This window comes from Halichoerus grypus, chromosome 13 (genome assembly GCF_964656455.1).
Source record: "Halichoerus grypus chromosome 13, mHalGry1.hap1.1, whole genome shotgun sequence".
NCBI lineage: Eukaryota > Metazoa > Chordata > Mammalia > Carnivora > Phocidae > Halichoerus > Halichoerus grypus.
The window spans coordinates 79,911,207-79,927,060 of NC_135724.1; the positions used below are offsets into that span (position 1 = coordinate 79,911,207).

General features: G+C 42.1%; 1 protein-coding gene across 2 annotated transcripts in view; it reads right to left on the bottom strand.

Annotated features, from left to right (window-relative positions):
- Positions 1-14,536, bottom strand: part of BICDL1 (BICD family like cargo adaptor 1) — a 95,375-nt gene extending 80,839 nt beyond the window's left edge. For both annotated transcript variants that reach the window (XM_036081967.2, XM_036081962.2), the window contains exons 1-2: positions 14,108-14,536; positions 6,368-6,583 (exon numbers count right to left, since the gene is read on the bottom strand). In XM_036081967.2, the coding sequence (XP_035937860.2) occupies positions 6,368-6,583; positions 14,108-14,536 (645 nt within the window). The remainder of the gene's footprint in view (positions 1-6,367; positions 6,584-14,107) is intronic.
- Positions 14,537-15,854: the final 1,318 nt, after the last annotated feature.

A 15,854-nucleotide genomic window follows, 5' to 3' on the forward strand; every position in this document is an offset into this window, starting at 1 on the left:
GTGCGAGAAACACGGAAAAATACAAATATATTAACACCAAACTGTTATTAGTATTTTCTTTGACAAGGATCATGGGGGATTTTCACTGTTTATATCAAACATTTCTGTTATTGTCTAGATTTTATTTTACAATGAAACATGAATTATTTTTGCCATCGGGGGGAAAATACACTGTATAAATTTTTAAATGAAAAACCCGAGTGGAAACTTAGGGCAGAGGCAAACTTAGAATCCTCGATATCTTATAAAAAATATTCAGTGAGGCTTAGTTCCTTAAGAAGCCACCCCTATCCTAGCTAGATAAAGCAGGTTTCAGGAAAGAATACCTCATTGGGTGCAAAATTTTAATAGACATAGATTTCAAACTGCCTGATTTCACCTGAACTACAAGTGAATCTTTGTTCCCTCTTTTCAACATCTTTGCCACCAATCTTCAGATTACCACTCCAGATGTCTCTTGGCCTAAGCCTTCCAGTTTAAAATGCAGGCTTTGATTTCTCCTGGCCTTAGACCTAGGCCTAACTTCCCGTTAAATTCTTTTTGTCCCCTTCCCTATCTGTGATTCTATAATAACAATCTTTTTTGGTTTCACATGTCTTTTGGAATAGCTCTTTTTGTATACTGCCCCAGTATAGCTTCTCCCTTTGGCACAATCAGTAATACCCAAAGTCATAGTGACTAGGCACGTGACCACAATTCTGGTTGTGAGGAAGGAGGGAGAGATTTGTTAGAGACACTTATAGAGCTGCAATGAGGGGGAAAAGGACTAACAGGGAAGGGCCTGTGAAAATAAATGAAATATTGGGAAAAACTTAAATGTTCATCAACAAAAGAATGGAAAATATATTGTACTACATTTGCACAAATAATAAACGATTGAAATAAAGGAACTAGAGCTGTATTTATTAATATAGGTCAATCCCTAAAACATAACCTTGAGCCAAAAGAATGAGGTATAGAATGATGTGAATATGATGCTGCCATTTATTTAATGTTTGAAAAGTGCAAAAAATTATTATACATTGTTAATGGATATGGTATACATAATGGAATACATATGTTCATATACATGCACACACGTGTGCATGTGTGTAATATAAACACATGAATAGGAAGAAGAGTAAATGGAAAAGTGGAGAAGACATGAGACCCTCAAATGTTATCAATCACGTTTTATCTCTTTAAAAAATCAGTATGACAAAATGTTAAGATTTTACAAAGGTGGATTTGTATTATTCTCTGCAGTTTTCTGTGTGCTTCAAGTATGTCATATTTTTTTTAAAAGATTTTATTTATTTATTTGACAGAGAGAGAGCACGCGCAAACACAAGCAGTGGGAGCGGCAGACAGAGGGAGAGGGAGAAGCAGGCTCCCCACGGAGCGGGGAGCCCAACATGGGGCACGATCCCAGGACCCTGGGATCATGACCTGAGCCGAAGGCAGATGCTCAACCGACTGAGCCACCCAGGCGCCCTGTTATGGTTTTTAAAATGGAAAATGCAAAAATCTATATAATTATCCAAAAATTATAACCCAGTACATAATAAACAGTCACTAAGGATATATATATTCAGTCCTGCAGTCTGAAGCCCTGACCCCTTGTAGAGAAAATGGGATTAGGATTAAGCATATGGGTCTGCTGTTGGTAGGATTAGGGGTGAGGGAAGGACAGGGGAGAAAAGGTACAGATGATATTTCATGTATAAAACTGCAGGGGAAAAGTGTAAGAAAATTTCCTAGCCAGTTCCTACAAACTCTAGAACTATGTTATTTCGGGGAAGGAAAATTTTAGTAGTTCCTGAGCCATTTTAAAGCCTCCCCCTCTTTTTTTTTAAAGAAGAAATCAATCATTTTTCCCATTCTTTGGTCAACAAGCGCTCAAGTCTGACCTTAGTGTTTACAAGGACGTGTGAGCAGTGTTTTATTAGTACAAACTATGAAAATGACTTAACTCTTACTGAAGTTTCTAATACTACTGAGATTCATTTTGAAAATATCTTATGTCAATTGCTTCTGAAGGCTGAAAAGGCTAAAGAAGCTTGTTATTACTGACATTATTATTATTATGAACAAGACTGTTTCTATACTGTCCAAATCACTATTTTGACTTGCTGCCCTACACGCAAACTGTAAGAACTCTGCACAGTGCCTAAACTGTGCTATAAGCTGTAGCAGGTTAAATTAGTGAACGATCACTTTAGAACACTTTCACACTGATCAAAACACTCTGTTATCTTTGCTGCTGCTGTTGGGGAGAAAATCATCTGGGGGCTCTGGAGGAGTCTGCTGTAATGCTATTGAAAATTACTGTATTAGGTATGTATCAGAGGGAATCTCAAAAAACCTCCATTTTAAGTTTTACATGAAAATACTCCTCTTAAGCGACAAGCATGGCCCATGTCTCTCCTCTTCTCTTCCTGAAAGCAAGGCCCACTGTATTCTTTCTACTTTTGAGATTGGATAAGTGTCTAGCATGCTCTATTAAACCCCACTGTAGGGATGCCTGGGTGGCTCAGTCAGTTAAGCATCTGCCTTCGGCTCAGGTCATGATCCCAGGGTCCTGGGATCGAGTCCTGCATCGGGCTCCTTGCTCAGCGGGGAGCCTGCTTCTCCCTCTGCCTGCCTCTCCCCCTGCTTGTGCTTTCTCTCTCTCTCTCTGACAAATAAATAAAATCTAAAAGAAACAAAAACAAAAACCCACTGTCAATGCCATCATGGTGTTACTTTCTAACTCAGAAAGTGAACTACACTTTCTCCAAATATGTCAGCCTGAGTTTCACAAAAATGAAACTCACAGAATTTTAGAAGCTAGAAGAGAATTTAGAGGGCATTTTGTCCAAATGAACAAATAAACTCGAACAACAGTATCCCCAGATATATGAAGCAGTGTCTAGGGGATACGAGACACCATAGAATGAACCTGACTCAATTCCTAGAAGGATCATTTTTACTCAAATATTTCTGAATAGAGATTTAACTGCAAGACAAAACATTTTCAGGCACTAATATATGCTGGGGATACTTCAGATTCTTCTGCCATCAGGTTAGAATTCCAATGTTTGACCAGATGCAGAAATCCCCTCTATGTGAAGAAGACATGATAATTATAAATCATGGCTACCATTTACTAAGCACTTACAATATGCTAGGCACTGTGGTTAGAGTTTTACATATATTATCTCATTTAGTCCTCCTAACACTATCAGGTAACAGTAATAGTTGTTTGTTTCTATTTTACAAAGGAGGAAACTAAGCTTAAAAAAGGTGAAAAACTTTCCCATGTTCACCCAGCTAGTAAATAGCAGAGCCGGTGTTTGGCCCAGGGCTGTCTGGCTCCAAAACCTATGACCTTAATTGCTGCCTCAGAAATCTGAAACTGAGGCACAGGAACCGTAAGTCTTAAATTAGAAAAGCCTTAAACAAGCCATGTGCCTTTCTGTCCCTCAAGTTTTCCCAGCTACAAAATTGGAATACCTATCTCTTCCTTCATGATAATGAGGATCCAGAAGCTCATGGGTTATATATGCCCACAGCATCCTATTTTAGAGCTAAAAAGAAGCCTGGTCACATAAAAACTTGTACATGAATGTTTATGGTAACCTTATTCCTAACAGCCAAAAAGTGGAAACAACCCAAATGTCCATCAACTAATGAATAAGCAAACTGTGTTATATCCAAGAATGGAATATTCTTCAGCTGTAAAAATAAGGTATTGATATATGCTACAATGCAGATGAACCTTGAAACATCATGCTAAGGGAAAGAAGCCAGTCACAAAGAATCACATATGTATGATTTCATTTATATGAAATGTCCAGAACAGGTTTATACCTTTAAAAAGTAGATGTTATGGTATGTGCATTATATCTCAATAGTGCTGTACTTAAAAAAAACAAAACCTGGAGGCCATGGTGGCAAAAGAAATATACTTAAAAATACTTTGAGGGTACTTGGCTGGCTCAGTCTGAAGAGCATGCAGCTCTTGATCTCAGGGTCATGAGTTCGAGCCCTGCACTGGGTATAGAGATTACTAAAAAAATAAACTTAAAAAAAAAATACTTTGGACAAAAGTATCACAGAAATGTTGTACTACACTTTAGATATTATACATTTCATGCTTATAATGGCATGTTATATACACCATAAAAAAGCCTGGCCTACCTCTGCTGGTTTTCTTGTCCAAGGGGAATCTTAATTCACTTCAAAGTACTCAACTCCTCTAGTTCCTGAATATCCAGTTAATAAAATGATAAAATACAATCTAAACTGGCTATTGATGGAAACCCCAGGGGCTTGTCCTGCTTAAAAAGAGAAAGGGAAAAAAAGCCACAAAACTCACCAAGGGCCTATATTCAAGGCCAAAAAGGATAACAAGAATCTAGATCTAGTGGAAATGTTATCTTCCTATATCCTTTTGGGAACAGCTTATCAGGATTTTCTACAGAGAAATTAGGCAAAGGAACCTCAACTATAAAAGTACTATTATTAAAACAACCCATCAACATTCATACACTGCAGCATAACAAACACATTATCTTACTTTCGTTTCAACAACACTTGTATAAGGTTTGGATTTTTACCCCCATTTTATAGGTAAAGAAAGTGAGGCACAAACAAGGTCATCCAGTCAACGAGAAGCAGAGTCAAGATTCAACATGCATGTAAATTCCAAGGTCTCCGCTATTCTGCTATGTCACGTTAATATTTGCTTTCTCCCTTCATCTCTCTTGGCCACCTATCTTTCACCAGATCAGAGAGTGGAGTTGAGTCTGTTTCTGCTCACATTATTTTGTAACATGAACTTACCCCCAAGAAATAATTTCCCCTTTAATTGTTCTGGTTTGCTGTATTCCCTGCATAGATGTCCATAAGAAACACTGGCTCAGAATAAGTATTAAGTCAATGCTGTTGAACAAATAAATAAATCTGGCTAGGTGTATCCAGTTAGTTTAATCTTTCATGAATAATGAATAAAGACTCAAAACCTAAAAAATCTTACAAAATCCCTTCCCAGTTATTGCAAAAGGTTTTAGAAAGGAGTCAGAAATGTTGCTACTGAACTGGCCTTGAAATGACTTCTTGAAGAACTGTCCAACTCCTCCCTTCCAGCCAATCAAATGATGATTTAATCCCTTAGATGGGAAGCCTGCAGGCAAGATCTTTAGCTCTACTTATCATCTGGATTCTCACCTTTCACATGAGTTGATATTTCCTGCAATTAGCTATTTTCCAAGTTATCAGGCATCTCTTTTTTCCCTTCCTTCTTCCTTCCCTCTCTCCCTCCCCCTCCTTCCCACCTTTATTCCCACCTTTATTCTCCCCCTACCTCATCTCCCTTTCTCTAGTGGGAGCATTTACCTCACACTTCCTAGTGAAGCACAAAGGTACCCATGGGAAGCAACTATGACAAACTAATGAAATAACTTCACACGGTATTACCCATTGAATTAGTGGAAATGCCAAGAATCTACCATGTGCTGCTCTAGCTAAGCCTTTTCCAAAAACCTAAGCATGACCTATGGGATGAGATCGGACTAGAAGTTCTTTTTTCCTCTGATAACTGAAGAATTAATAGTTTTATTTTCAACACATAAGAAGGACTGAGGTATCATAGTAAATCCAGCTCTTAATTTTCAAAAGTAGGTGGATTTAAAGACCAGCGCATTAACAACATTCCTGCATTTGTTAAAAAGGTATGTTCTGTATTTAAATTAGATTTCTACCTATTCAGCCCTCAAACTCAAACTTGCAATGATTTCATAGTCTTAACCTTGGTTAATTAATACTTTCATGACACCACCCTATAAATGTACAAGTAAAGAATTTTTACTTAATATGAAATAAAAAGAACAAGTTTTAAACACAGATATGCATATACCTCCTTTCACATTTAAATATGAAGAAATGTACATTCACAAATGTAACATCAATGAAAATCTTTAGCTCTAGTAATTTTCCCTAAGCTTTTCAGTTTAAGGATGGCACCATTTAATATTTGAACTAAATGCATTAACATAATTTTACCCGTGACAGACTTTCTCTAGGTAAGGAATCATAAACTTTTATAGTGTTCTGGAATGTCAGAAATCATTAGGCACAATTCTTTCATTTTATAAACGAAAAAACTCCCAAGTTAAGTGTTTGTCAAAGTCTCAAAGTCTAATGACAGGTAAGGATTTTGGCTCCTGGCTCCTAGTTCACACAGCTAAAGTTCTCATTAGGTGAAAAATATTCAACTTGTTGATATCAACACCAAAGGCAACAAAAATCAGAACTCCTATTACCATATGTATGACCAACATCACACAGCAGCTCTGGTTCCAACTTTCAGTATTTTTGTACCATAAATTCTTAACTTGTGACTTACTCTGCTGAGTTGATCCAATAACCTCTGGTTCTGTTCTGATAATTCCTGGACAGCCCGTGTTTTTTCTCGATCTGCTTCCCGTAGATGAACCTGCTGCCTCTCCAACTCATCCTGAAGTTGTTTCACATCACTCTCCAGCTCTGACACGCGCCCTTCCCATTCCCCTTCTCGGTTCTCAAATCGTCTTCTTAGTTCGTGTTTCTCTTGTTCTAAGTGCTGGGTAAGAAGCAAAGAGGATTTAAAAACTGTTCAAAATTCACAGCCTTTTGCTTTTTTCTCTTATCACGCTTTCCTAACTTTTCTTTTTCCCAGCCAGTCAGCACAACAAAACACTCTGCCACATGGGAAAAGTTGCCTATTTCACAGGTACAGAGACATTCCTTTCTTGCAAAGTAGGGAAGGAGTTTGGCTTCACAAAGAAAACGCCATTCCTATTTAAAATGCTTAATATTACTACATTTATTCTTTTTCTTGAGAATGGGATTGTGGACTTAGGAATTCACTTGAAATTCAGCAAGTCACCGAGTTAACTGGTGAACTATACATTTAAACAACTTAAAACAAGTCCTTAAGGCTTCTTTTGGAATCATCTATTATGCTTGACATAATACCAGGCACTCAGAATCAAAGAATTTTCAGAGATGGAGTTTCAGAACTCCAGAGATCCTTCAGATTAACCATCTTTTTTTTTTTTTACAAATGAGGTAACCAAAGATAAGAGGTCAAGTAACAAGCTCAAGGTCAATACTAGTAAATGGCAGAGCTGGGATTTGTGTTTAAGTCATTGGACTCTGTTAGTGCTCTAAATCACAATTCAATAAATATTTGTTGTGATATAAAGCATTATATTTTGATATCAAGCAAGTTCAACTTCAGATCTGCTTAAATCATGGCCTATTAGCCTTGCACATTTATTTCTGATCCATCCATTCTTTTTTTTTTTTTTTAAGATTTTATTTATGTATTTGACAGAGAGAGACACAGCAAGAGAGGGAACACAAGCAGGGGGAGTGGGAGAGGGAGAAGCAGGCTTCCCCCCCCCACCCCCCCCGAGCAGGGAGCCCGATGCGGGGCTCGATCCCAGGACTCTGGGATCATGACCTGAGCTGAAGGCAGACGCTTAACGACTGAGCCACACAGGCGCCCCCCATCCATTCATTCTTAAGTACCTATTATGGGTCAGCCACTGTGCTGGGGACACAGTGAAAAGTAAAACAGACATGTCTTTGCCTTTATGCAGCTTTCTTTCTAGTGGGAGAGACTGATAAAAGTAGGGAGTAGTGTGTGACAAATGGTATGCAGTAAAAATACAGATGGCTTGAAGTAGCAGCTCAATAAAAAAGGATTCTTTTGAAGGAAATAAGAGTATCTTTTTGTTTCTGTGAGACAAATACGGATGTCTCTTTACAGAGGCAAGTATGCTCTACTTGAAAAGCATATTCTGTACAAGAAAGCAAAGTCTATACCCCAAGGAGTATATTAAAAAGAAGTTAAAGCAATGGTCCTCAATTCGGGGGGGCTCTCAGAAAAGCCCTGATAATAATTGCTGAAAATACACCCTCCTGGACCCGAATCCCAAAGACTGTGATTAGTTAAGAATGGGATGAAGGCTAGACATGCATCTATCTATCCATCTATCTGCCTATCTATATTGGCTCTACAGGAAATTCCAATGCACTGAAGGTTGATATCAAGCACTGTGATAGTTTCAACAAGCTAAGATGAGCATATGAATCTTCTTCAGAGTAGTCAGTCATCTTTTCTACTTGGGAAGCTACGCTCTTATCCTACCCAAGTTCTCACTCTTTGAATATTTTTTGGAATGCTTCTTTTGGAAAGCCTTAAGGGCCAGTGTATACTTATACATGAAAATGAAAATCAGTCCCATTACTTCACATCTAATAAGAGTCTAAAAAAGAGATCACCCCACTTCATCCTGTCATTTTATTCCCCTCTTTTGCTCTGAATGACTTGTTGATGTTTCTTAAAGTAGAATTTATCCCCAAAAGATGAAAATATACCATGACTGAGCAGTCAAAATAATGTGCCAAAAGATGAAACCAGTGAAATGAAAATTCTGATCACATCAGCAAAGGCAATTTTTACTATAATGTATGGCCTCCCAGGTTGACCACTTCTGGGAGATAACTCACTTGGATATAATCACTCTACTATACTTGTTGAAAAAGTCGCATTATAGTTATACTTTATACAGCCTCAGGTTGGAGCATGCAGGGAAAGCAAGGACAAGGGACTTCTACTCATCAGCATGAGAACTTTCTGCTCTACGCTTCCCTCAACATTGCTAAACTCCAAAAATGAAAATGTTTTAGTCACCGTAGAGACTTCAGAAAGATGAAATGCAGAAACAAATGCTAATTGCAATCCTAAAATTGTGATACTTGGTTTTATTCAGTTTTTCCAAAATGAAAAAGATTGAGCAGAAGGCAACAGCAAGAACTCAGTAATCACAGTGTTACTGAGAGGCCAGATAAATTAGGCTTGTGTTCTAAAAGAACAGAGAGACTTAAAAATATTCAGCAAACAGCTGTTAGTGAACAGCCCAACCAAGCAACTAAAACAATCCAATCCAGTTGGAGTTGGGGGAGGGTTTGAGACAGGTGGTGCTGATCAGTCTATTCTGTCCTTATAGTTCTTTGATCACGTGACAAACTTCCTAATTCAGATTTCCCTGAACACTGAACAAAATAAATCAAGACTTTGCTATTAATGAACATACAGAATTTAACCTTTTGTTTACTCAAAGAAAGGTTTTCTAGCATTGTATTTTCAACTAAGTGAAATTAACCAGTAAACTCTAGGCAGCATATTGGGAAGTATGGAGGTCGGGGTTGTATGTTATTCATTTTATATGTTATATTTATTTTATGTTACGTATTATTTTAAAAGTTAATATCTACACCTGAAACTAATAATAATGTTACATTATATGTTAATTATACCTCAATAAACAAAAGAAGGAAAGTTAACATCAAAACTGTCAAGGTCATCAAAAACAAGAAAAGTCTAAGAAAATGCTACTGCAAAGAGGAGACTAAGATAGGAAAACTAAATGCAATGTATTCAGGATGCGATCCTGGAACAGAGAAAAAAAATAAGTAAAGGCTAAGGAAACCTGAATAAACTAAGGAGTTTAGTTAACAATGTATCCATATTGTTTTTTTTTCATTATGGCAAGTGTACCATAATATGTTAATAACAGAGGAAACTGTGTGCATGGCATATGGAGACTTACTGTACCATCCTTCCATGTTTTCTGTAAATCTGAAACCATTCTTAAAAAAATAAGGTTTATTGAAAACTCTGAAAAAATAAGAGTTAATATCATTAGCCCACCTAAAATTGGTTGTTACAGAAAATGGATTTCTGCAAAGAATCAAAAAAGCAACACCATTCTCCTAAGTCCAAGATATACAATGAAAAAGTACTAATTTTTAAGTGGACCAAGCACTGAACACAAGGACCTCTAGGTTTACCTCCCCAAATCTACTAGTGACTCTCATTATGTGATAATTTTCACTTTACTTGTTCTGCCCTTTAAAAAAACTGTACTAGAATCATAAGAATTGGCCTAAGGAAGGGAGAAGAAAATGTAGTTGAGGGAAAAGACTACCTTTGCAGTAAGAGAAAATTCACTCTAAGCTAGAATAGGAAAAAAGGGGATCTTGTATGTTAAAAATGTTTTTAAAAACTAAATATTTAATTTTTGAAGAAAAAAGTATATAAATAAATGCAAGTTAATATCTTAGTTCATATTCTGGGGAAAAAACTAAGGACCTAGCTGGATATAAGATTTGAAAGCAAAAGGGCGGGGGCGACTGGGTGGCTCAGTTGGTTAAGCCTCTGCCTTTGGCTCAGGTCATAATCTCAGGGTCCTGGGATCGAGCCCCCCCATCAGGCTCCCTGCTCAGTGGGGAACCTGCTTCTCCCTCTCTTCCCAGCTTGTGTGCTCTCTCACTCTCTCTCTCTCAAATAAATAAAATCTTTTAATAAAAGAAATAATAATAAAAGCAAAAGGGCTCACTGTAGATGCAGATTATTTTTTTTAAAGTAGGCTCTACCCCCAGCATGGAGCCAAGTCATAGGGCCTGAACCCACCACCCAGAGATCAAGACCTGAGATGAGATCAAGAGTCCAGCGCTCAACAGACTGAGCCACCCAGGTGCCTCCAGAAGAAATAAATTTTTAAAAATAACTTTAGGAGTGGGGCACCTGGACAGTGCAGTCAGTTAAGTGTGGGACCCTCAGTTTTGACTGGGGTCTGATCTCAGGGTCCTGAGATGATGGGAGCCCTGCACAGGGCTCCAGGCTCAGCAGGGAGTCTGCTTGGGATTCTCTCTCCCTCTCCCTTGCCTGTGCCCCCCCACCCCCACATTCTCTCTAAAATACATAAATAAATCTTTAAAAAAGTAAGTTTAGGGGTGCCTAGTTGGCTCAGTTGGTGGAGTATGGGACTCTTGGTCTTGGGTTATGAGTTTGAGACCCAGAGTGCGCATAGAGATTACCTAACAAATAAAATCTTAAGGGGCGCCTGGATGGCTCAGTCAGTTAAGCTGCTAACTCTTGATTTCGGCTCAGGTCATCGTCTCAGGGTCCTGGGTTCAAGCCCCACATTTGGCTCCGTGCTCAGCAGGGAGTCTGCTTCAGAATTCTCTCTCCCTCTGCATCCCCCACCCTGCTCTCTCTCTCTCCCTAAAATAAAGAAATAAATCTTTATTTTTTTTAAGATTTTATTTATTTATCTGTCAGAGAGAGAGCACAAGCAAGGAAACAGCAGGCAGAGGGAGAAGCAGGATCCCTGCAGAGCAAGGAGCCTGATGTGAGACTCGATCCCAGGACCTTGGGATCATGACCTGGACCAGAGGCAGACACTTAACCGACTGAGCCACCCAGGCATCCCAAGAAGTAAATCTTTAAAAAGAAATAAAATAAAATCTTTAAAAAAAATAACTTTAGAACTCTAAGCATATGAAAATATAATTCAGTGAATGAGTAAAATACAATATAGTCAATTTAAGGGTGGAAAAAAATGACCAAAATCTTCCAGTCTTTCAAATTAAATTAATCTTCAGAGATTACTCTGAGATATACAGGTAAAAAAAATTCTGTTAACCTTTAAACCATTATAGACTTTAAAGAATGTGCCTTTAAATGAGAGCGCAGTATAAAATCAAGACTTTATGTTTTAAATGACAAAACAAAATCTTAGGTTTGGCACACAGAACTGGAAAGCTATTCAGTATTAACTAATGAATAGGTAGAAAAAAATCTTGACAATGGCTTGTCCGTCCTGAAGTTAGAAAGGTGCCAATTTTGAAGTGGTAAGGGAACAGAGGGGACTAAAACAAGACCAATTTCATTATTTAACAATCAAGCCAACATTCTCTCAGAGTCCACTCATATGTTAATCTTTCAAACCAACCTGTGAGAAAATGTGTTTGACTCCACTCGCAGTTTGTGGAAAATTACAAATGCTTTTTAAAGTAAGGGCAGGTCCTCTACTCTTAAATATTTAATTTAACTGAAAATATAGCAGAGTGGTGGTGTTAAACTTAAGACAGTATTTTGTCTAAGCAGACATTCTAAAATGTAGGCTGCTTAAAAAAATATACTGTGAAGAAAGTTCATTGCAGGTATCACATTAAATCGTCCTCTATTAGGTTTCAGTCAATTAACAAGAATTCAAAGAATTAACAAGGAACTAATGACAATATCTTCATGGGATATTTTTAAATGTACTTTTTAAAAAACCCCAAAATTTTTAATGATAATCTTCAAATATACCTTGAAGAAATAGTGTAACTAAACCCTCCAATACTCATCTTCAGTAATGATCAATATTTGGCTTTTAAAAATAAACAGTTTAAAAATGTAAGTATACATAACATAAAATTTACCATCGTAACTATTTTTAAGTGTACAATTGAGTAGTGTTAAGTACATTCACGCTGTGGTGCAACCACAACCTCCAGAAATTAGAATAAATTTTTAACACTAGAGTTCATATGGTAACCTGTAGAGGAATGAAGATTTTAGAAACTAAGAGCTTTAAATTATTTATTATTGTCTATTTGGTCAATAGCAAAAAGTCAAAGGTAATTTATTCTTTTATAATAGAACCTTTCTTGTTACACAATTTTTAAATCTTTTTCTTTTGTTGAAGAAATGTACAAAGGCTCCACATGGAACCCAGGATGTGTGTAACTGCACACTCAGGATTACTCTGAAACCTATCAGTAATCAAACGGACTGATATGATGTTCCTTTCAAGTTAGCTGTCTCTTCAATCAAGTCCCTCACTGAAGGAATTTCAAATCACAAGTATAAATCTCTGCAGCAGTACTTTTACATAGAGTCATGTAACCGAATCCCATTTTAAAAAAAAGACACCCTTTTATTTCTAGACCTCTACTTCAAGTGAAAATTAAACAATTCAATTCATTGGGTTGCTTTTTGGCAGTCTACCTATAGGTTTCACAAATCACTTTTCAGAGAGGTATCTCAGGGGTTCATCGACTGGCAGACCTAGTTAACAGGCCAAGTGAACTACAGGGCACTCACTGGTTTCCTTTTTTCCCCCCGATTTACTTTTGGTATGTCGCTAGACTACAAACACACTTAAATCTTATTACAGAAAAGTTTCTGAATCTACATTCTGACTGTCCAACCAGTAGCAGAGATATGGAAGCAGACTAGGGTCAAATTCAGACTTTATTCAGAACTGTACTATTCTCTTGTAACTAAGAATAAAGGGAACTGGTTGCAACTAAACTGGGTAACAACAGTAAATGCACAGGCAAACAAAAAGAAGCTCCTCTCCACTGCCACAGATGCCCCCCCACCCCCTTTTTTAAAAAAAAATCTCTAATTTAGAAAGGCTGGCATTCCATACCACTTTCAAGGCCCTTTTCCAGTAAAGGGCAAGAAAACAAACAGGCATAGCTCTGAGAAAGACTTTGGTCCAGAGAATTGGCAGAAATTTTACAGACACTTTAAGAGGTATTTACAACAGTTAAAGTAACATGGTTCTCCTAGGTTGCACGTGCCCATCGAATTGCATGCATGAGGCCCGAACACAGAAGCATACTGTTTAAATACAAAATACACATAAATGCCGAGGTCCAAATTAAATCCACTACCAACAGTCACATGCTGAGCCCAGGCTTGCCTGATTTCTGCAATGGAACCACATTTCCTAATCCCTGAGTATTTGAAGGCTATATAAAGCTCCTTTAGGGGCACTTGTTTCCCACAACTCTGAGCTGCCGGTAAGTTAAGACAAGGGCATCTGGAGGCCTTAACGCCAAAACTGGAAGGCTTTAGGCTAACACCCTGATTAGAGATTAACTACTCTGAAAACCTGGAGCATATTTTAAATGCTTCCCGACTTTCTCATTTCTCTCTGTGCAGACATCACCTCAGCGCTGTATAAATTAGTCATACTGTAAGCTCTATTTTAGATGCAGTGTACAATACATATATAGAATGGCCCACAGCGGGGCTGGGGCTGGGCATGGACCCATTTGCTGAAGTCAGGTGGATTCAATGTTGCGCTGGTCTGATAACTGAAAACCCTCCAGCCTACCCCTCCCCTTAGGTGGTTTTCTGTTGAGGCAGCGTGAGCAAGGAAGGAGTGGGGTGGGTGAGTGGCTCCCGAAGCTGCCCAGGGCCAGGCGGGCTCCCCGTGCTTCCCACCTATCCCACGAGGGACGTCCTCACCTCCAGCTTGTCTGTCAGCTCCTTGTGCATCTGCTCGTACTGCCGGCTCATGTCCTGGTTCCTCTCGAGCAGCGCCTTGCCCAGCCGGGCCGCCAACACCAGATCCTTCTCCTTTTGCCGGATCACCGACAGCAGCTCGGGATCCTGGGGGGGTGGCGGCTGCAGTCCGGACCCCTCGGCCGGAGGCCCGACCTCGGCCTGAGAATGCTCCCCGGGGTCGGACGGCCGTTCCCCGGCCGCCAGCAGCGCCAGCTCCTCCTCTAACGCCAGTTCCAGCTCCCCGGGGCCCCCGGGGAAGGAGACGAGGGCAGTGGCGGCTGGACTCCCGACTGCGTCCGCGACCGCGGCGGGCAGCTCCATGCAGCAGGCGCTGTCCGGCTCGGCGGGTGCTGAAGCGCGGCCGGCCAAGCCCAGGCAGAAGGCGGACATGGCCCGCGCGCGCGGAGCCCGCAGCGGTGCGGCCCGGCCGGCGCGCGCCAGGCTGCAGGGGGGAGGGGCCCCGCCGCGCCGCCCCGCGCCCCGTGCCTCGCCCCGCGCCGCGGCACGCGCCCCCCGGGTCCCCGCGAGCCCTGGGCGCGGCGCGCGCCGGCCCGCCCCTCCCCCGCGCCGGCGGCACGCGCCCCCTCCCCCCGCCCCCGGGCTCAGCTGCTCGGCGCGCGCTGGGGAGGCGGAGGGGGTGGCAGAAGGAAAAGCTGAGGAAGGGAAGACCGAGGGGCGGCGAAGCGGGAGGGGAGGTTGCGAGGAACGCTGCCGCCGGCGCCGCCGCTGCCGCCGAGTTTTCAGCCGCCCTGTTGCTGCTGCTGCTGCTGCCGCTGCCGCCGCCGGCCGGGCAGCGCCTCACGGGGCCGGCTGCGCTCCGCTATCGCTGCGACGCTCGCTGCTGCTGCTGCCGGCGGCCGCTCTCTGCAGCCGCGCTCCATGTCCCTCGGCTCGGCGGCAGCCCCAGCAGCAGCGGCGGCGGCGGCGGCTGCTGCAGGCGCCGAGGCGGCGGCTCCACATCGCGCGCCGCGCAGCCCGGCGAGCTCCTTCCTGCCTCCCTCAGCTCCTCCCGCTCACCGGGCCGGCCGCACCCCGCCCCGCGCTTCCGGCCGCGCCCCCTCTCCCCGCCCCTTGCCGGCGCCTGACGCGCGCGGGCACCTGTTCGCCGCGCCCGCGCGGGATTCGCCGGCTCGCGGGTCTCCTCAGCGGCGCCCAGGTGGCGCCGGCGGCCTTAACCCCTGCGCTGCCTCAAGCCCGGGGATGGCTGCGCGCGCCGCCTGGGGAGGCGGCTGGCGCATCCCTAACGGTCAGGGCGGCTCCCCAGCGCGGCCACGCCCCCTGGCCTCGCGCCCTAGGTCGGGTGTGGGCCCGCCCCCGGCACGATCACCTCGGGGTGTGGCCTCGCTCTCACCTCGGAGCACGGCCCCGCCCCCGGCCTGCTTCTCACCTCGATGCGCGGCCCCGCATCCGGGCTCGCGCCCACTCGTGGGCTGGGGCATTTCTCCGAGTCCCGTGGGGATCAGTTTTCTCGCGCCTTAGGTGGTCTCCAAGAGCACTGGGGACGTTCTTCCAAGGCCGAGCCCTGACAGAGACTCGTGGGCACGGATTTTTGGTCTGGGCCCCCGCCAGAGCTAAGCAGACTGGAGAGGGAGCCCTAGAGAGCAGGAGGGGGAGAGATGACTTCAGAAACCCGGCATTTTAATGATGATGACTCAGGGATATGAGGGACCAGATGCCTTCGAGATCAACAGCCCCGAAAGAAAGGGTT